This window comes from Gekko japonicus, unplaced genomic scaffold (genome assembly GCF_001447785.1).
Source record: "Gekko japonicus isolate JY-2015 unplaced genomic scaffold, Gekko_japonicus_V1.1 scaffold457, whole genome shotgun sequence".
NCBI lineage: Eukaryota > Metazoa > Chordata > Lepidosauria > Squamata > Gekkonidae > Gekko > Gekko japonicus.
This window is the reverse complement of record NW_015164196.1, coordinates 911394-933260: the sequence shown is the minus strand read 5'-3', so window position 1 is coordinate 933260 and position 21867 is coordinate 911394. Positions and strand designations below refer to the sequence as shown.

Sequence of the window (21867 nt, the reverse complement as noted above, 5' to 3'; positions counted from 1 at the left end):
TCCTGCGCATGCTCAGTGGGACTCGCGCGAAAATCCTTTGAAACATAGCTTGCTACAGCACCGGTCGGGTCAGCGCAGGCGCACTAAACCCATTGGTGTGAAGCACAGAGACCACGAAGAAGATTAGGTTTTTTAATCATTTCCATAACCTTGTAAAAATCCCAGAATGAATTATTTTAAACTATATTTAAACTATATTTTAAGAATAACTTAAACGTTATAAGAGAAAACAGAATCAAGTTAAATTTCATTACAGGACATGCTGTCCTCTATAGGGATCGACCAAGCCTTCAGAGAACAGGTCTACCCTCCCCTTTCCACTATATTGGTAGACCTGGCCACTGGAGAACGGGTCTAACCTCCAAGTCTGTGGGCCTCAGAAGAAGGTGCCACCATCCTCCATTGTTTCCAATGGAAGGGGAAATTGCAGAAGCCTAAAATCCCTGAGCTGGAGTTAAAAATTTTGTGTGCCAGCACCCCCTAGCGTAGCTTAGAGGGAACTCTGGCCAGGAGATCAGTTGTCATTTCAGGGGATCTCCAGCCACCACCTGGAGGTTGGCACCCTAATTGTGGGGACACAGCACCCACACATAGGAACTGTTGGCAATAACATGGAGGTGGGGGAGTGAGGCCAATACACTTGTGTCCTTTCCCACTCTCAGTGTGTTCATTTCATGTGTGGAAGGGTTGTTTGTACAGGACTACTATACAGCTGTTTCCTGTGTTCATGTTTTTGTGCTCGAACGATCTGAGATGAAGCTGACTTCCTCTCATACAAAACAGCCAAAGAATTAAAACCTTCCACAATTTCCATGTATGAGGTGGATGTTTACCTGTGATGGAGGCTGACTGTGAGACTCCCTTCCCATACAGATGTTTGTCCAAGTCTCTCTTTAGCTTCTACGTTTCACTGGGGTTCCCACCATTTGGGGCTACAGGTTCTTTGAAGCTACCAGATTGCTACTTCAAAGTTATCTTCTAAGGTATGTGAAATCCTGTTGTCTCTGCGATCGCATATTAGATTAGGTCCAGCTGCAATTGTTATTGTCTTTAAATTGTGGATCTCACACTTATAAAGACTTATATTGATTCAAACAAACTGTCCTTTTGGTGTCATTGCTGAGATGAAAGCGGGATTTTTGTGAAATCCTGTATCCCAGGAATTTTGCATTTTGGATTGAAGTCTACCAGCTGCCACACCTTTTATTGCCTGGGAAATTGGGGGTATTGGCAAGTTTCACATCTGTGGAGTTTCCCTGGGAATTGGATGTGTTACATCTTCAGTGAAAGAAAGGTCAAGCCTGTTTTTTTTCTAGCAAGGGCAGAGACAGATATGTATATGGATTTTGTAAACTATTTTGTTCATTTTAAACCCAAACCTTCCATCTTTCTAATATTTCTTGCCACAGACGTCACTTCTGGGTTCTTAGCGGAAGTGATGTAATGGTGTCGGAACCATGCCAAATTCCCCTTTATTTTCCTCTCCCCCTTCTTCCTGATGTCCTTCTGAGTAGCAGCAGGAGATGCCGATAGCAGGTCTCCTCTATAGCGAGAGACCCATCAGCCCTAACTTCTCAGAGCCTAATTGCATGTTACGTTTTCCCCCTTCGGTTCCATGTGCTCAAACATCCCTTTTGAGTTCTATACTGGGAACTTAATCCCAGGGACATGTCATTGCTGAGATGAAAGCGGGATTTTTGTGAAATCCTGTATCCCAGGAATTTTGCATTTTGGATTGAAGTCTACCAGCTGCCACACCTTTTATTGCCTGGGAAATTGGGGGTATTGGCAAGTTTCACATCTGTGGAGTTTCCCTGGGAATTGGATGTGTTACATCTTCAGTGAAAGAAAGGTCAAGCCTGTTTTTTTTCTAGCAAGGGCAGAGACAGATATGTATATGGATTTTGTAAACTATTTTGTTCATTTTAAACCCAAACCTTCCATCTTTCTAATATTTCTTGCCACAGACGTCACTTCTGGGTTCTTAGCGGAAGTGATGTAATGGTGTCGGAACCATGCCAAATTCCCCTTTATTTTCCTCTCCCCCTTCTTCCTGATGTCCTTCTGAGTAGCAGCAGGAGATGCCGATAGCAGGTCTCCTCTATAGCGAGAGACCCATCAGCCCTAACTTCTCCGAGCCTAATTGCATGTTATGTTTTCCCCCTTCGGTTCCATGTGCTCAAACATCCTTTTTGAGTTCTATAGTGGGAACTTAATCCCAGGGACATGTGGGCCCAATTTCGATCAGGACGACAACACACAGGGAGAGGGTGCTTCAGTCTTCCCTACTGTGCTATTTCCCTGACCTGAAATGGACCTGAGGGTGCTATTTATCCCATTGGGGATCTACATGCACTGATGGGGTACACATAATTTCCCCCAGTGGGGCAAAGAGTGCCTCCTGGGCTAGTTTCCCTGACCTAAAACAGCATGGGGAGAAGGCCAGGGGCAGATTGGCCATTAAGGCCACCAGAAAGATTCCTGATGGGTCAATGGCTTGGGGAACCACCCCACCACTGGACCGCCTGAACCTCAGGGCCACCCCCCCTTCCCACACCACCCAAACGGAAAGAGAGAGGTAGGCACAAGCTGGAGGTGTGGGGGCTTGTCATGGTGAAGAATGTGCCATTCTGGGCCACCCTTTCCCATCCTTGCCACGGCGAAGGACAGGATGGGCCCAGCTGGCCTCGCCACAGTGAAAGCGAGGCCCAACCAGTTCCACCTTGCCTGGCCACCCAGCTTGGCTAGGCACCTAATGCTCAGAACTGGCCAAAGAGGTGCTCCATCCCTGCTTTGCAGGCTGCATCAAGATGGGCTGGTGGCTCTTTCAGGGCCATTTTTCCTCACCAGTCTGCCCCTGGGGAAGGCTTAAGTTCCCTTTCCTCTTGCACTGCGGTCCTGATCCACACTGGTCCTGCACATGCCCCGGATAAAGTTCCTAACATGGAATTCACAGAACATGTTTGATCATGCAGATGCAGGGAAAATAAAACGTGTTCTTTAGTCACAAAGCAACATCTGTCCAGCATCCTTATATATCTAAGAGCTATCCCAAGGGCTGTCTTGGTCCTCAGCTGCCTCAGTTATCTCACATCCCCTTACCCTTCAAAGTTTCTGCCTTGCACTGAGCTTTGTCAAGAACAAAGACGGTGTTTAAAAACCTTTACTTCCCAGTCCCCCTATGTCTAGGATTGTTACTCCAATAGATAAACTACCTGGCACCAACAAGAGAATCCACCCCCTTTCATGCTTTGATCCTGGCTCTCTTGTATTATACCAGAAGTTTATGGCTTTGTATCTGCGTTCATAACAGCGAGCCAGCTGCCTCTGTGGCTTCTGCCCCCCTTCCCTCCATCAGCTATCCTATTCAGAACTGACAGGGTTTAGGCAGCGTTACCCAGTGATTTTCAGTATAACGGCCAGGGTTTTCTAAACTGATCAGTTTAAATCATGAGTATTTTTAATAACTACACATAAATCCTAGTGAGCGCAAATAATTGAGAATAATCAGTAGATAAAGAGTTGTGGGCAGAACACCTGACAAAGAATCCTAATAACATAAGAACATCCCTGCTGGATCAGACCAGTAGTCCATCTGGTCCAGCATCCTGTCTCACACTGTGGCCAACCAGTTGTCCTGCACATCCAGTGAACAGGGCATAGGGGCTGAGGCCTTCCCCTGATGTTGCCTTTTGGCTCTGCCTCTGAATGCAGAAATTCCCTTCAGTCACCATGGCTAATAGCCAATGATAGACCTTTCCTCCATGAATCTGACTAATCCCCTTTTAAAGCTGTCTATGCCTATGATCGTCACTACATCCTCTGGCAGAGATTTCCACATGTTAATCACTCATGGAGTAAAGAAGTATTTCCTTTTGTCTGTTCTGAATCTACTGCCCATCAACTTCATTGGATGCCCTTGAGTTTTAGTATTTGGAGAGAGGGAGAATGAGTTATTTCCAGGGGTCATTTGGTAGAAAAAGAGGTGCAGGAGCTCATTAGCATAACTCATTAGGATAACTTATTTGCATATGCCACACACCCTGACACCACCAGAAGTGTGTCAGAAGGCAACACCCACTGCAATTTGCCTGGCTGCTTTTTGCTCCTCGTTTCCCGGGGCTGCTGGGAGCAGGGGGCGGGGCTTGTTGCATGTGCCCGCCCCCTGGACTCTTTACTGCCGGAGCTCCACTCCTGTGCACTCCTGCAGGAAATGACCCCTGGTTATTTCTGTCCACTCTCTCTACCCTGCACATAATCTTATAAATCTCTATCATCCCCCCCCCCGGTCATCCCTTTTCTAAACTGGAAAATCCCAGACTCTTCAGCCTTTCCTCATAGTAAAGGTGCTCCATTCCCTTAAACATCTTGGTTACCTTCTTCTGTACTTTTTCTAGCACTGTGATGTCATTTTTGAGATACAGTGACCAGAACTGCACAAATGAGGCCTCACCATAGATCTGTACAGGAGCATTATAATCAAAAGGTACATTGCTAGCTGATCCTGTTGACTTATAAAGAGTATCCAGGGAATGGGTCCAAGACTCAGCATCTTGGCACAGCCTGACAGGGCCTATCTGAGTCTTGACATAAGCCCCCGTTGCCCCCTCTTAAAAAACAAACGAACTAGCTCATAATCAACAGAAGCAACTCTCACCCTCTTTGTCAAGCCCAAGTGCTCTTCTTCAATGTTTGTTTGTGAATTAATAGCATCAGAAATGTCTTGCACTCCTTTTTAAGTTCAGAGTTTTTACATCTTCATTAATTAATTCTCACTTTCTGAATATGCCCTTGGTCTTCTTTAAGAGTCCTACCATGGTCCACAGTCATTGAGAGATTTCTTTCAAAAAAAAAAAAGAGAGAGATTTCTTTCCAGGGTCACTGGAGCACAGGGCAATGAAGTTTGGGGTTATACTGGTCTGAGAAGCACTAACCATCACTGTTGATTATGTTCTTTTAACAAGATTTTTTTATAAAAATTTTTTTTTCCGGGGGGGGGGGGGCTTTAAATGGAAACTGACATGTTGCAAACTTAAAAGGCTTTTTAAAAAGATTAATAAGAAGACGAGGAGGGGTAGACCAGGGCTGCAAGTTGGGCAATCGTCTCACTGTCCTGACTCTGTCACAGGCTGGGATACAACAGCCCCCTGCATAAGATCTCCCTCCTCTTCTTCTCTCCTGTTGCCAGTGGTGATCGCCTGCAAGATGTCTGGAGCTGCCATGTATGAGCTGGTACGTGTGGGCCATGCCGAGCTGGTAGGTGAGATAATCCGTCTGGAGGGAGACTTGGCCACTGTCCAGGTGTACGAGGAGACCTGTATCCTTCCTTAAAGATTTTATGTTTTCTTCTGTTTTGCTGGCTCTTTGTTTCCTTCACCATCTGCCTTCGTACTACACCTCCCCTTGATTTTGATTACAGTCCTGCCCCCTCCTGCACTTGATTTCTGGACTTCTGTTCCCATCTCAGTAAACCCTCTTTGGTCCTCACTCTCCTACAACACACGTCTCATGTGTTCCTGGTTGCCTAGGCCATCTCTGATTTGACCCTAGATTTTGAAGGAGTTCCTCATTATCCTTTTCAAATCTCCAGGTTCTTAGCTATGGGCTTATCAACCTGATTGCCTGTAGCATGAAGAAATGCAGCCATTTCTCAAAGCTGTACCGGGGACTATGATTATCATTCCAAAAAGTTGCACTTCTATTACAGGTCCACCATTAAGCTTGTACAGATGATATGCAGGTATTCTCTTGCCAGCATGGTGTAGTGGTTCATGTATCAGACTAGCATCTGGGAGACCCAGGCTGGAATTCCCACTCTGCCTTAGAAACTTGCTGGGTGACCTTGGGCCAGTTACACACTCTCAGGCTAACATACACCACAGGATTGTTGTGAGGATGAAATGGAGGAGAGGAGAGTGATGTCTTCCCATTGGGGAGACAAATAAATAAATATGTGCATGCAGGGGTCGTTTCGTAGAAAAAGACCTAGGGGAACTCATTAGCATAACTCATTAGCATATGCCACACCCCCTGACATCACCGGAAGTGTGTCATAAGGCCACACCCCCTGACATCGCCGGAAGTGTGTCATAAGGCCACACACCCCGTCCCCAACGGTCCCAGCCGCCACCGCCGGCCTTGCAGCTCCACTGCCGAGGGGGTGAGCCATGGCTCAGTGGCAAAGCAGTTGCTTGGCATGCAGAAGGTCCCAGGTTCAATCCCCAGCACCTCCAGGACCAGGCAGTAGGTCACATGTGAAAGACTTCTACCAGAAAGCCACTCCCAGTCCAGAGGAGACAATACTGACCTTGATAGCCCAAGGGTCTGACTTGGTATAAGGCAGCCTCCTGTGTACCCTCTCCTTGCTTCCCTGCCTTCCCTCTTTTCTCAGTCAAAGGTGTTTCCCTGAGCATTTGCCACAGCGGGGGTCTGTGTAGGGGATCCGGTACTACGGACTGGCAAGCCGCTGTCGGTGGAGCTTGGCCCTGGCATCATGGGCTCCATCTTTGATGGGATCCAACGTCCCCTGAAGGACATCACAGAACTCACCAAGAGCATCTACATCCCTCGGGGCATCAATATCTCGGCTTTGTCCCGGGACCTCAAATGGGACTTCACCCCAAGTCCAAACATCCGGGTAAGAGACAGAAACCTAACTGAGCTGGTGGTAGCCAGGTTTCAGTACATGATGAGCCATCTCGGCTTCTGTTGCACAGAATCAAATAACCAGTTCTACTACTGAGGAAAGCCTAATTCTGAAACTGTAACTTAAACTGTACAATGATGCATTATGCAAATATTTTACTTGACCTGGGTGGGGGGTAGCCACATAATCCCATCACAAGGACTAGAAACTTATTTTAAAACTCTTAACATTCCTGTTCTCTTTTCCTCTCATCTTTAGGTTGGAAGCCATTTAACCGGTGGGGATATTTATGGATTTGTGCAAGAAAACTCTCTCATCAAACATAAGATTATGGTGCCATCCCGGTGCCGGGGCACTGTGACTCATATTGCTCCAGCTGGAAACTACGATATCTCGGTAGGATGTTCTTCCTGCTTATGGTAGAATCATGTGTCTAATTCGAAATAGGGAACCTCTGCATGAGGATTGTTGATTCTGCACACTGCAGTCAAGTACAGGAAAGGGAGATGTTTGTGCAAACTGGTGTGAATCCCAGGATTGCACAAAAAGCCAAATAAAGAAGAAGAAGGAGAAAGATTGGATTTGTACCCCGCCCTTTACTCAGAGTCTCAGAGCGGCTTACAATCTCCTTTCCCCACAACAGGTACCCTGTGAGGTAGATGGGGCTGAGAGAGCTCTGACAGAAACTGCTCTTTTTCAAGAACAGTTGTGCCAGAACTATGGCTTGCCCAAGGTCATCCAGCCAAGTGCAAGTGGAGGAGTGGGGAATCAAACCCGGTTCTCCCAGATTAGAGTCCACACACTTCTGCTATACCAAACTGGCTCTCAGAGGGAATAAATTATTAGAACATGAAGGTGGTGGAAGAAATGGCCACCATTTTGATGGACTGTTTCTTCTCTTGTGAGGGCAATTGTCCCACACAACATGGGTGGAGCATCCTCCTGCAGACACTCCTCCCCTCCCCTTCTGGGGCGGGCGCCTCTGCGAGCTATCTGGCAGAGATACTGGCCCTTCCCTGGGCTGCCTTAATGTCTTTAGCTGTGTCAACCTACTGCCTGCCTGCCAAGAGTCAGGAGTGGCATCAACATGTATAAACTGGGTGAGTAGAAGCAGCAGTGGGCAGGCTGGAAAGTGAGGGGGGGGAGAAGGGTGTCATAGGTCCCTCACTTGTAAAAACATATTTGCTTTGAACATGACCCAAGACAACTATTTAATTATCGGCAACATACTAACATGGCTACTCCTCTGGAATTATTACTCTGATCAATCAGACAGCCATTGGAAAAAATATGTTTAATATACTCATCTAGAAGTAGGCACTGGCTCTTCCGCCTTCTCATTTTTGTTGCTTTGTGTCCCACCTGGTTCTTTTTTCTTTTCTTTTCCACAGGTGTCTTGCTCCCTCTAGTGGTCATTTCAATATTATATCTGTGTATGTCCGGCATTAAAACCTGCATATGCCGGGCACAGTGTGTTGTAATATCGAATCAACCGCTAGAGGGAGAAAAGCCGTGTGGAAAAGAAAAAAGACAACCTGAAGCAATAGGATCACACAAGCGATGAAAATGAGAATGCAGAAGAGCCCAAAGTCTTAGAAGTAGCATTCCCATTCCTGTCCCTCAGTCAGGAGGCAACACATTTTCTTCCATTTAAATATTTTTAAATTTAAACAACAAACAGAAAATAAAAAATTATTACAGAAAAAAACATCCTTTCAGTTAAGATCAGAATATCTATTTCTGGAAACAGCAAATAGCCTATTTTCCTCCCAAAGAATTATTCCTCTTGAAGAATAAAGACTGTTTTTGAAATCTATTTTATATGCCAGCTTACTCATTTTCTGGCCGCTCGGAGACCTTCATGAGCCAGGACAGCCAGTATTTTCCGTCTAGCTTGGGGAAGTCTTGCCGCGCCATGTCTTATATGAAAAAAATGATGGTTTTGTTCCTATGCCAGTTTTGCAGATTTAAACTCAAAGGATTAATTGACTAAGATTTCTTTAATTATGCCTGCTTTGTTAGTCAGACAGAGGAGTCTTTAGATATTTTCCCCCAAATGGTTCTCACTGTCGGTTATCCCGTACCATCTCTTTTGGCTAGTAACAAGTAGTACATATATAGCATATTCAGGGTTCACATTGCTTCATATATATAATCAAGGTTTCCTCACAACGGGCCTGTAAGTAAGGCCGGTATTATTATTCCCCCATCGTGACAGCAGCAGGATGAGGGTGGTGCTGAGAGAGTGACCGATGGCTGTCCAGTGTGTTTATGGCTGAGGTAAGATTTGAAGCAATATGGTGTAATGGTTAGAGTGTTAGACTAGGATCTGGGAAACCCAAGTTCGAATACACGCTCTCTTATGATTGCTATAGTCAAGTCACTCTCTCAGTCTAACCCACCTCATGTGATTGTTTATGTGAGGATAAAATGGAGGAGGGGACAATGATATGGTAAGATGTTTCTGTTTACCATAGAAAGAAAAGCAGGGTATAAATGTTTAAATAAATAGATAAACCACCGACCTCCTTGGCTGCAGCTTATTTGTTTAACCACCATATTATATCACCTCTGTCTGACTTCACCCCTACCCCTTCCCAAGGATGTGGTGTTGGAGCTGGACTTTGAGGGAGAGAAGGAGAAACTGACGATGGTGCAGGTGTGGCCTGTGAGGCAAATCCGGCCTGTTGCAGAGAAGCTGCCAGCCAATCACCCACTGCTGACTGGCCAGAGAGTTCTTGATGCCCTCTTCCCGTAAGCCTTCCTTTCCTGACTCAGCTGACATGTAGACAAAGATGCCATCAGGGCTGCCTCCTTGTGGTTTTCTGGTGGCCCCCCAATCCTCTCTGAGCCAACTATTAGGGTAGCCAACTCTGGGTGAGGGAAATCCCTGGAAATTTGGGGGCAGAGCATGAAGAAGGCTCGGTTTGGGTTAGGGACCTCAGCAGGCTACAGCGTTCACCCTCCAAAGCAGCCATTGTCTTCAAGGGAATTGATCTCTTTCGTCTGGAGATCAGTTGTAATTCCAGGAGATCTCCAAGCCTCACCTGGAGGTTGGCAGCCCTGCCAACCATGTAGACAAGGGTTGCAAGCCTGAAGCTGGAAGCAGTGGGAGAGTTTTGGGGGCAGAGACCTACCTGACTGGCATCCCCTATGTTGCAGTGTCACTTCTGGCACAAATCTGGAAATAGTACCGGGTCCCTCTTTTGTAATGTGGAACACAGTCATGTGATCATTGCAACTGAGGCCGCTGTCTCAAAGTCTCTTGATTCTCATTCCTTCTGGGGGTAGCAGAGATGCAGAGTTTCTGCACGTTCTCCTCTCTTTTTCCATTTCTTCACACAGGTGTGTTCAAGGTGGGACCACGGCCATCCCAGGAGCCTTTGGGTGCGGCAAGACAGTCATTTCACAGTCGCTCTCCAAGTACTCCAACAGTGACGTCATCATCTATGTGGGCTGCGGGGAACGGGGCAATGAGATGTCAGAGGTGCTGAGGGACTTCCCCGAGGTGAGAGTCACAGGGAAGTGGGTGAGGAATCCCCATGTTACCTAAGGCCAAGACAGACATACCCTCCCAGTGTTCCACTTGTCTGATGGCTGATAGTGACTCATCTAGCCTAGCTCTGTCTATTCTGAACAGCAGTAATTGGACAAGGCCCTTTGGCTGGAGGGTCAGGGTTTGGAGCTGGGATCACAAGAGACAGTGTAGTGTAATGGCTGAAATGGTGGACTATAACTGGGGAGACTCAGGTTCCTACTTGGTCAAAGAGCAAACTTGGTGGCCAATGGCCAGTCCCTCACTAGTCTTTTTCAGATGCTACATCTGCACATACTGGGGATTCAGTATGTATTGGGAGCTTTACATATTGTACATATGGTACATATTGGGAGCTTTTGCTACCTGCAGTGCTCCCAGTGTTTGCAGTTGCCATGCTGCCTGAACAAGGGCAACACATACAGCTTTGGCCCATGAGCAAGATTTGAGTCCAGTAGTGTTAAGTCGCTCGCTTAACAAAGCAGTCGGAGAGTGATTCAGCAAGAACACAACTTTATTCTTCAACTTGAACACAACTCCAACACGGATCAACATCTGATAGCCAGAACAGCCAATAAGGTTGTTCACATAAGGACCAATCACGGATGTTCCCACTCAGGGAACTTGCTTGAAAGTGATTGGTTAGGTGCTTCCTGGGCTAGGGTTAGGGTTAGGGTTAGTCCTGGGCTAGTAACACGATTGGATGGATTTGGATCCTAGCCCAGGACGAAGCTTTACATTACACTTCAATTAGATGTTTCACAACATATCATGCATTCAAGGCAGCTTTGAATACACTACAAGTAGTACCTTAAAGACCAACAGGGTATAATTTTACAAGGGTTAAAGCTCCCCTTGACAGAGCTTTGACTGTCAAAAGCTGGCGGTGGTGGAAAGTGCCGTCAAGTCACAGCTGACTTATGATGACCCTTTGGGGTTTTCAGGGCAAGAGACGTTCAGAGGTGGTTGGCCATGACCTGCTTCCATCTCATGGCCCTGATATTCCTTGGAGGTCTGCCTTCCAAATACTGGCCGGGGCTGACCCTGCTTAGCTTCTGGGATCTGACAAGATCAGACTAGACTGGGCTGTCCAAGTCAGGGCTCTGGAAAACTGACACCCTGAAAATCTTGTTGGCCGTCTTGGTGCTACTGGACTTGAAAGTTGCTCTTCTACCGCAGACCAACGTGGCTGCCTGCCTGAAGCTTTGGGACATGTGAACCAGAACCATGAAAAAAATATAGTCATTTGCACATACCAAAGCTGTAAGGTAAAGGTAAAGGTTCCCTTGCTCGAAAGCCAGTCGAGTCCGACTCTAGGGTTGCGGTGCTCATCTCCGTTTCAAAGCCGAAGAGCCAGCACTGTCCGAAGACGTTTCCGTGGTCATGTGGCCGGCATGACTAAACACCCAGGCGCACGGAACGCTGTTACCTTCCCACCAAAGTGGTACCTATTGATCTACTTGCAATTTCTTGCTTTCGAACTGCTAGGTTGGCAGGAGCTGGAACTAGAGACGGGAGCTCACTCCATTCATGCGGCACCCGGGTCTCGAACTGCTGAACTACCGACCTTCCACAGCCTGCAGTTCAGAGTCTTAACCACTTGAGCCACCGCAGCTCCTGCATACACAAATTGCATACATTGCCATTCAGACAACATGGCAATGCATATCAGGAGGATTTATGTGTAGTTGGGAGGTTCTCCATATGCACAGATGTAATGTCAGAAAATGACTTCTTTCAGTACCTGCTTTTGTTGTGAGATCGTGGGTGGTTGTGAGATCAAGCAGAGGAAGGGAGAACTGTGTGCATCAGCCCAAACTTTTGGAAGGAAGCATGGCTCTTTCCCCCATCTCTTACTCCCCTCCAGTTCCCCCCTGTAGCCTTCTCCAATTTCCCCTCCGTAGTCTGTGTCTTTCCCCTGCCATGTCTTCTTTTCTCCAAGCTTGGCTTCCTTCTCTCTCCCTTAGCTTACTATGGAAGTGGATGGCAAGACGGAGACCATCATGAAACGTACTGCGCTCGTCGCCAATACATCCAACATGCCTGTAGCTGCCAGAGAGGCCTCTATATACACAGGTGCAGCTGCTCTTTTCTTGTCTATTCATAGGTGATAATGGGCTCAAACAGATGAGATGAATATTGCATGACCATTCTGCCCATAAAATACTAACCAGGCTTATGCAGCCTCAGTGTGTCTTTGAATAATAATTAATTATTGTATGGCAATGTGTGTAATATAGCCAGCCGGGAAATCCTAAGATTGCCTGGCAGCCTGAAGTTCTAGCTCTTTTAGCATCATGCTCCACTAGGTGGCAAGCTAGACTTGTTTTTTGGGCTGAAGAGCTCTGAAAGAGTTGTGACTGACCCAAGGTCACCCAGCTGGCTTCATGTGGAGGAGTGCGGAATTGAACCTGGTTCTCCAGATTAGAGTCCGTTGCTTTTAACCACTATACCACGCTGGCTGTCTTGAAGCCGTGCAGAGACAGGGCAGGAGGTTTTGTCCACTCGGTTTGGTTATTCAAAACAAACTCTCCTCTCCTGCTATTAGCATTTTAAAGGAGAAATAATGATGTACCTTTTAGAAAGTACCTGTTTTGGCTACTATTTGAAACAGGACGTTGAACTAGACAGTCCGATCCAGAAAGGGTTTTACATTCTTACATCCCTCCCATATTTGAGGTAAGCTGGTCTTCTCCGAGGTGAGACTGGGCGATACAATGGTAGTGGGGTTCTTTTCTTCCCTGCACGGCTTGGTTCTCTTCTTCACATTGCTTCCTCTTCAGATGTCCTCTTGCAATGTACCTTTCTTCTTTAGTCTCATCTGCCCTGTCTCTTGTAGGGATCACCCTCTCGGAGTACTTCCGTGACATGGGATACCATGTCAGCATGATGGCTGACTCCACCTCCCGCTGGGCCGAGGCACTTCGTGAAATCTCCGGGCGTTTGGCTGAAATGCCTGCAGGTAACTACCTTCAGCAGCCTGAATATCCCTGACTAGCCCAAGCTTGTGAGAGCTTGGAAACGACACAGAGTTGGCCATGGTTAGTAATGGCTGAGAGACTACCAAGGAAGACTAGGGTGGAAGGCAATGGTGGACCCCTTCTGTTCATCTCTTGGCCTGAAAACTCCATGAGGGGTCACCATAAATTGGTTGCAACTTGATGCCTAGGGGTTGCCAGTTCTGAGCTTGAAAATACGTGAAGATTTTGGGAGTGGAGCCTGGGGAAGGCGGGGTTTAGGAAGGGGAGGGACCTCAGCCAGGTACAATGCCATAGAGTCCACCCTCCAAAGCAGCTATGATGGCACTTAATTATTATTAGCAATCTTCATTGTCCAAGCCTTTCTTCTCCTTACACTGTAAGGCCACATGATTTATGTTATAGGCTGAAGCGTGCCTGCCAGCATTTATTTGTGAATTAAATCACTCCCATGCCATCTTTCTTCAGCTCACAGCAAACCCAAGATGGTTTAGGTGAAAAATATGTGTTGACATCCCATTTCTCAAACTACGGATCACTTGCCTGAGCCTCTCCTCTTTGGTTACTCGTTGCTACCTGAACCAATGAACAGAGTCAGAACTAACCATGCGTGGTTACCATTTCTAGTTTCCAGTGGCTGGCTTGCCAAAGAAACTAAAAAGATAAATCTTGACTTAAAGGTCTATAGGAAGCATCTGCCTGAAAACGAGGCACACCAACGTACTGTCCTGTGGTGACCTCAGTTTACAAAAGAAAGCTCCTTTGGCTGGCCTCCTCGGAATTCCTGATATGAATATTGGCCTCTTTTGATTTCAGACAGTGGCTACCCAGCCTATCTGGGTGCCCGACTGGCATCTTTCTATGAGCGAGCCGGGCGTGTCAAGTGCTTGGGCAGCCCGGAGCGGGAAGGGAGCGTCAGCATTGTCGGAGCGTAAGTTCCCTTTTGTCTCCTCCTCCTCTTCTCCTCTCTCTCCGTCTAGCTGCAAAGTCTGACTGGAAAAGGAGAGAACGTGAGAATCAAAGCGATTCCGACAAAGGTTGCTAAGCCAGCAAAGATCTTTTTAACAGATTAAAACTGTCTGGCTATTATGCAAGTAATTGATTACATGCGTCTGTTTCAACACTTCAATCAAAAAGTTGGATGAAGATGACAGGCGGGTTTCTGTGGAGTGGAGAGAACCTGATGTATTTTTTTTAAAAAGCTCATTGGGCCAGATTGGAGGATATCCATGCAGAAAATGCTCTCTTGTGCGTGGAGGAGACGATGGCAACCTAACCTCCAAGCCCTCCTGGGCTACATCTGACACCACTGGATGTCCTCCTTACAGGGGTGTAATGCACAAAAGAGGGGCTAAAAGTATGCAACCTAGTATGCACGAGCCAATGTTATATTGTTGTTTTCCCAGGTAAAATCCAGAAAACAATCATATGGAGCCATGCATTCAAACATTATAGACTCTCTTGCCCCCTTTGACAATGTCCAGGGGCTTCCTTCTGCCCACTACCGGGGAGCAATCTGAGGAAAAGAAACTCTTCCTTAAACTGCTCCTCTAAGCCAGAGATCTTCTGTTTCGGTTTGAGATCATGAAACAGGAAGTACTAGGAGAAGAAGAGATTGGATTTATACCCCGCCCTTCATTACCCGAAGGAGTCTCAGAGCAGTTTACAATCTCCTTCCCCTTCCCCTCCCCACAACAGACACCCTGTGAAGTGGGTGCGGCTGAGAGAGCTCTTTCAAGGACTGCCCTTGAGAGAACCGCTCTCACAACAAGCACCCTGTGAGGTAGGTGGGGCTGAGAACTGCCCTTGAGAGAACAGCTCTGAGAGAACGTATGACTGATCCAAGGTCACACCAGCAGCTGCATGTGGAGGAGTGGGGAATCAAACCCAGTTCTCCCAGGTTAGAGTCTGCGCTCCTAACCACTACACCAAACTGGCTCTACTATAGTTTGTGAGTTTAACAGGTGAACAGGGGCAAGGGCTGATCCCATTTTCATACACTGGTATAGATTCCCAAGTACAAAATGTACTGACTCTCAACAGGTGTGAAAGGCAAATGTGTATGAAATTCTGCACGTGCTCATTTACAGTACTTGAAAGTGAGCATCTCCCTGTGTTCTGAGACTTGGGATTCCTTTTAGTCATTATAGGTTTTATGTTCCTTGTTAAAATCTGGGGTTCCATTTCTACTGTTAACTAGCTTAGCAAAACAAGGGAAACAGCCAGTTTTTGCTCTTGTGAATAGCCTCTGTTGGTGCCTTGATTACTTTTATACTTAATATAATTACAGTTCTCAAAGTACTTCCTGTATTTCATGGCCCTTTGACTCTTCCGGGGTCTCTAGTAGTGGTCTTTCACATCATCTACCACCTGATCCTTTTAACGGGAGACCCAGGGATTGAACATGGGACTTTTTGCATTATATCTGACAAAGTAGGCTGTAGCCAACAAAAGTTTATGATAGATTAAAAGCATGTTTTTATGTTAGATTAAAAGCACGTCTTTAAGATGCCCCCAGGCTCCTGTTCATTTTTGAGATGAGGCTGCATCTTGATGGCCAAGGCCATGCTTTGCATGCTTTGCATCCCATGTTCCATTCCTGGTGTCTCTAGACAAAGAAAGGTAGGGGCCAAAGCTTAGTGGGAGAGAACATGTTTTGCATGCAGAATTTAATCCCAAATTGAATCCCTGGCATATCCTATTTTAAAAAAACAAGGAAGAGATCTGCTTTAGACCTTGGAGATCAGTCACAGTAGACATTACTGAGCTCGATGGACCAGTGGCTGGATAAAGCAGTTTCAAATGAAGATATGCAACATGTTACCCATGGATGCATTTCAGACTTCTGAGAGGCATGTGAATGTGTTATTTGTGGCTCAGAGACAGAGCATCACTGTGGCCTGCAGAAAAGCCCAAGTTCAATCCCTGGTAGGAGGCAGGGCTCTTTTTGTAGAAAAAGCCCAGCAGGGACTCATTAGCATAATAGGCCACACCCAACAACAGAAACTCATTAGCATATCCAGCCACACCCACGACAGCATAGCTCATTAGCATATTAGGCTGCACCCCCATGTTATCAGAAGGGTCGACATCCAGCCACACCCACCTTTCTCTTCTTATTCTGTTTACCTTGTTTGTTGTCAAAACCCAGGGCTTTTTTTGTAGCAGGAACTCCTTTGCATGTTACGCCACACACCCCTAATGTAGCCAATCCTAAAGAGTTTCTGCTGTTGGGTGTGGCCTATTATACTAATGAGTTCCTGCTGGGCGTGGCCAACTCAGGAGCCAGCCGGAACTCCGTTCCTGTGCGTTCCTGCCCAAAAATAGCCCTGGTAGGAGGTAATGTGAAAGATGTCTACCTAGACCTTGGAGAGCCACAGCCACTTCCAGTCTGAGCAGACCGTACAGTCCTCGATGGACCTCACTATATGGCAGCTTCATGCATGATCTATCCTTTTAGAGCTGGCTGCACACTTGGCTGCAGTGAGCCAACAAGGAGCAGGACCAGATTTTCAGCTGAGCCTTAGCTGACATTCAGCTTCCTTTCCCATGTGGTCCTAGGGTGTCCCCTCCTGGTGGTGACTTCTCTGACCCAGTGACCTCAGCAACCCTGGGGATCGTCCAGGTAAGTCTCCTTTATCACCGCCAGTTCTTCAGGTGTGCATTACCTTGCATGGTCTGGCCAAGCTCTCACTTTCCTTGTGGTCCCCAATGCAGGTCTTCTGGGGCCTGGACAAAAAACTGGCCCAGCGGAAGCACTTCCCCTCCGTCAACTGGCTCATCAGCTACAGCAAGTACATGCGGGCGCTGGACGAACACTACGAACGGCATTATCCCGAGTTTGTCGCCTTGCGCACCAAGGCCAAAGAGATCCTTCAGGAGGAGGAAGACCTGGCAGAGATCGTCCAGCTGGTTGGGAAGGTGAGGAAGAGAAGGGGACCCACTGTAAACATGCACAGGTAGAAGACTTGGGGAGGGGAAGGTATGAGGCAGGAGCAGTGCTGGTTCCATGGACTCCCTTCTGCCCGTTACCAGGCAACCTAATGCCTCCCTTTTCAACCAACCACCTGTGTGTGTTCCCACCCAGCTGCAAATCCTCCCACTAACTGCACTTACAGTAGCCTGCATGACATTCATGCCCGTTCCTCAACAGCACTGGCTGGTGCGTGCAGCTGTTATGGCCACCAGGAGTGCTGCTTCTGTGCTCCACATGCTGGGAAGATAGGAGCAGGGTTCATTTAGTAGAAAAAGAGGTGCAGGAGTTCATTAGCATAACTCATTAGCATAACTTATTTGCATATGCCACACCCCCTGGTATCACCGGAAGTGTGTCAGAAGGCAACACCCACTGCTCAGGCTCCACTGGACTGTTTTGGATTGCTAGTTATGGTGGGGACAGACACACAGATCCTTGTGCTCCTCGTGGCCCGAGGCTGCTGGGAGCAGGGGGCGGGGCTTGTTGCATGTGCCCGCCCCCTGGGCTCTTTACTGCAGGAAATGACCCCTGGATAGGAGCATGGGCGGTGGAGTGCTTGCAAGCAAATTGGCAGGGAAAGGCCCATGGTCAGGTGGAGGGGAGGTAAACAGTGGGGGAGTGTCTGTGACAGTGGGCCAAAAGCCCTGTCAAAAGCCCTGGCGGCTGCCCCACTTCAGGGTATGCTGATGCCAGCCCTGGGCAGGAGCAGGTGGCACAGGATGAGACTTGAGGGATGCTCGCTGGGTCCTGGTTTCCTTGCAGATCCTTGTCCCCTCCATCCTGCAATCCAAATGAACGAAGTAGTTCGGAAAGCCCTGTGCCTGCAATGCAGAAAGAGGCAGCAAGCATGAACACACACAGTGCTTTGTTGTCAATACTGGGAAATCACAGGCCAATCTGGACACCCCCCCCCCCAATATCTGGAATTATTAGGGGAAGGGCACTGGATATCGAGTGTGTTGTCAAAGAAAGGAAGTCAGACAGGCGCGTGCCACTAACCCCGATGATTGTCTCCTCGCCTCTCCTAGTTCTGCCTTTTTTGTTGTTGTTGTTGTTAACATTCAGGCCTCCCTTGCCGAAGCTGACAAGATCACCCTTGAGGTGGCCAAACTGATCAAGGATGACTTCCTGCAGCAAAACGGCTACTCTTCCTACGACAGGTCAGAGAGGCTGCTCCAGATATTGTATTAGCCTTTGGCCCGCAGACCACTGCATTCTCTGTGGCAAAGAGGTCCCCATTTTTGAGCCTGCAGGCACATTTGGGATTCTGAGACAGCATGGTAGGCACAGCAACACAATGGCTGCCACAGGAGGTGGAGCCAGCCGCAGAATGACCGCCGCAGCTTAACTTCAGTAACACTGTTGATCCTTGTGCTCCGCTGGCAGCTGCTGCCAAAGTACAGCCAAACAGATCTCTAATAGTCAATGAGAAGCCTTGCTGGGCAAAAGCCCCACCTGGCCCCAACCACTTCCTCAGAACACTTGGTGGGCAGCATGGTGCCCATGAGCACCCCGTTGGGGACCCCTGCTCTGTGCCGTTGCAAAACATGGTATACTTCCTACATTGCATGGGTAACACAATAGCTTTGCAGATAAGTTAACACTTTGGCAAATCTTTAAAACTGATCTTAGGAGAAGTATATTTATAAAATTCAATTGCCTTTCAGCCACAGAAGGCTCAGGACACTAGGCAGTAGGACCCCAGTCAAAAATAAACCATTAGGCAAGCAATGGAGGGAAAGGAGCAGACCTTAAAGACCTGAGAGCCAGTTTGGTGTACTGGTTAAGAGCACGGATTGTAATCTCAGAGAACCGGGTTTGATTCCCCACTCTTCCACATGCAGCTGCTGGTGTGACCTTGGGTCAGTCACAAGTTCTGTCAGAGCTGTTCTCTCAAAAGCAGTCCTCGGACTCAGCCCCACAGGGTGTCTGTTGTGGGGAGGGGAAGGGAAAGGAGATTGTAAGCCGCTCTGAGACTCCGAGTGAAGGGTGGGGTATAAATCCAATCTCTCTTCCTCCTCCTCCTCTCCAGTTAAATTCAGTCAAATTCAGTCAAATTCCTGAGTAAATAAGTGAAACGTTTGCCAAGATGGCTCAGATCTGGTGGGGGGATGGCCTGGTGACCACTGAGGTTCCCCCTTCGCTGTCAGGTGCAAAACATCAGATGTCTTTCTCCTTTAGTGGCTATGTTCCATTTGGGATGCTTCTTTCCATCTCCTCTTAAGGGTCATAGAATCACAGAGTTGGAAGGGGCCACACAGGCCATCTGGTCTAACCCTCTGCTCAATGCAGGATCACCCCTAGAGCATCCCTGACAACTAGTGCTCATCCAGTCACTGCTTGCAGATTGCCGGAAGGGTGGTGGTGGTGGGAGCTCACCACCTCCCTAGGTACATTATGTCTGGAAGCCACCACTGGTGGCCCACCAGACATATTAAAACATGCATTTGAGCAAGCATTTCCTAGAAATCTCTAGCTACACAAGAGACAGGATCATGTTTTGACTTAACAGCCATATAGTTAAATATGCTGGGGATGGGTGGGATAGGAAAGAGGGTGCCTTCCTAGCCTCTCTCCTGTCCTTGATGGGTCCGTGTGTCTTGGTGTGCTTGCCGTTTAGACGTGGCCTCTTCACTGTGCTGCCCCTCCCCTTTCCTGCTCTCCATCCCGTTCCAGGTTTTGCCCTTTCTATAAGACGGTGGGCATGCTCCAAAATATGATTACTTTCTACGACCTGTCCCGCCACGCAGTGGAGTCCACAGCTCAGTCCGAGAACAAGATCACGTGGGGGATAATCCGTGAGAACCTTAATGACATCATGTACAAACTGAGCTCCATGAAGTTCAAGGTGAGGAAGGGATAGGCGGTGGGGGGGGGGGCGACCTGCTTCAGGGTTGCCAGCTCCTGGTTGGGAAATTCTTGGAGATTTTGAAGGTGGGGATGAGAGAGGGAGGGAGCAGGGTATAATGCCATAGAGTTCACCCTCCAAAGTACCCATGTTCTCCAAGGGAACTGATCTTTGTAGTAAGGAGTTCAGTTGTAATTCCAGGAGATCTCCCAACTCTACCTGGAGGTTGGCAACCACAGATTTCTGGCTTGTACGTCAGAAGAGGCCATGAAAATGGCTGCTGGTCTTTCTTTCTTCCATTTCCAGACTCTTCCTCTCTTCTTGCTCAGTCCTTCCTTCCTTCCTTCCTTCCTTCCTTCCTTCCTTCCTTCCTTCCTTCCTTCCGTATATATACCCTGCCTTTCTCCCCAATGAGGACCCAAAAGCAGCTTACACCATTCTGTTTTCCAGTTTATCCCAGAACAACCTTGTGAAATGGGGTTAGGCTGAAAGAGAGACTGGCAGGCCGATGGGCACTCTGCAAACTTCCATGACAGAGTGGGGATTTGAACCTGGGTCTCCTAGATCCTAGTCAGCACTTTAACCGCTATGCCACACTGGCTTCTCTCTCTGTCTCTGTCTCTCCCTCCCCCCCCCTCTCTCAAAAGCCAATCCATTGTCTAATTTAACCTTTTTTTGATGAGTCTGCCACTCATAAATGTTATTTTATTTTTTTCATTTATACCCTGCTTTTCTCTTCCACGCACCCCAAGGAAGTTTACATTCTCCTCCTACTCCATTTTATCCCCACAACAGCCCTAGTTAGGCTGCGAGTGACTGGCCCAAAGTCACCCAGTGAGCTTCTATGGCAGAGTGGGGATTCAAACCTGAGTATCCCAGATCCTAGTCCAGAACTCTAAAGGTCGTGGTCACACGGTCATTTTGATTGGGTTTCACCGCTGTTCTCTCTCGCACTTAAAATTGCTGATCAGACGGCCGCATCCATCTCCTGCTCCGAAGTGGGCTCACTCGCGCAATCCTCTCAGTTCCCTAGCAAGCTTTCCGACACCCGGAAAATCAAGTACTTTTCAGATATTTGTGCTTTGAATCTGCAATTTTGCCAATCTGGACAGCCATCTCTTGCAATGATCGTGATTAGGTCATCTGAACGTCCTTCTCCCAATGTGTTTTTTTTTACAAGCTTCCGTTGTTGTGCGCATGAGCAATCCTGCACTGAGTAAATTCAATGTATCACTGTTCAAGCACACATATAGATTCCAGCGCTCAGTTGTACATTGCCGGTTAATTTTGTTTGCTGTTCGGGGGGGGGGGGCGACCGCAAGAACAAGGGAGTACGGCGGTGATTCGGCCATGTGTATATGCACATGCGCAAAGCCAATTTTTAAAAAAAGCCGTGCCACCCAAGTGGCGGTGCAGCTGTCTGAACGGTGCGCGGAGCCTTGTTGCGCGATGCATGCAGTTCAGGGAGGAATGTGTGGTCATCCCAACCTGAAAGAAAATATTCCCAATCAAATCTACAGTGGGAACAAATCGCGGTAAGCTTGCCGTGTGACCATAACACACACAGTCTTCCTTCATTTCTTTACCAAGGATCCAGTAAAGGATGGAGAGGCCAAGATCAAATCTGACTACGCCCAGCTTAATGAGGAAATGCAGAATGCGTTCCGCAACTTGGAGGACTGAAAGGAGAATGGGAAGAGGATGAATGACTTGGGACTTGGCCCACCGGGTGGGGCGCCACAGGAACTCTTGCTAAGTGGCCCTTCTTCATTGGGAACGTTTGGCTGGGATGTGGCATCACCAGATCCTGTCTGGAAGCTTCCATATGGCTGCTTGGCTGGGTTGTAGCATCACAAGCGAAGTGTCTGGGTGTAAAGTTTTGGG

General features: G+C 47.7%; 1 protein-coding gene across 1 annotated transcript in view; it reads left to right on the top strand.

The window, feature by feature from the left end:
- The window catches only part of LOC107107967 (V-type proton ATPase catalytic subunit A-like), a 30327-nt gene extending 8460 nt beyond the window's left edge, over positions 1 to 21867 (top strand). The window contains exons 3-15 of the mRNA XM_015408343.1: positions 5189 to 5317; positions 6423 to 6637; positions 6905 to 7042; positions 9249 to 9400; positions 9992 to 10154; positions 12149 to 12257; positions 13021 to 13143; positions 13976 to 14090; positions 16721 to 16784; positions 16877 to 17080; positions 18201 to 18295; positions 19812 to 19983; positions 21574 to 21867. Coding sequence (XP_015263829.1) covers positions 5189 to 5317; positions 6423 to 6637; positions 6905 to 7042; positions 9249 to 9400; positions 9992 to 10154; positions 12149 to 12257; positions 13021 to 13143; positions 13976 to 14090; positions 16721 to 16784; positions 16877 to 17080; positions 18201 to 18295; positions 19812 to 19983; positions 21574 to 21666 — 1772 coding nt within the window. The 3' untranslated portion in view covers positions 21667 to 21867. The remainder of the gene's footprint in view (positions 1 to 5188; positions 5318 to 6422; positions 6638 to 6904; positions 7043 to 9248; positions 9401 to 9991; positions 10155 to 12148; positions 12258 to 13020; positions 13144 to 13975; positions 14091 to 16720; positions 16785 to 16876; positions 17081 to 18200; positions 18296 to 19811; positions 19984 to 21573) is intronic.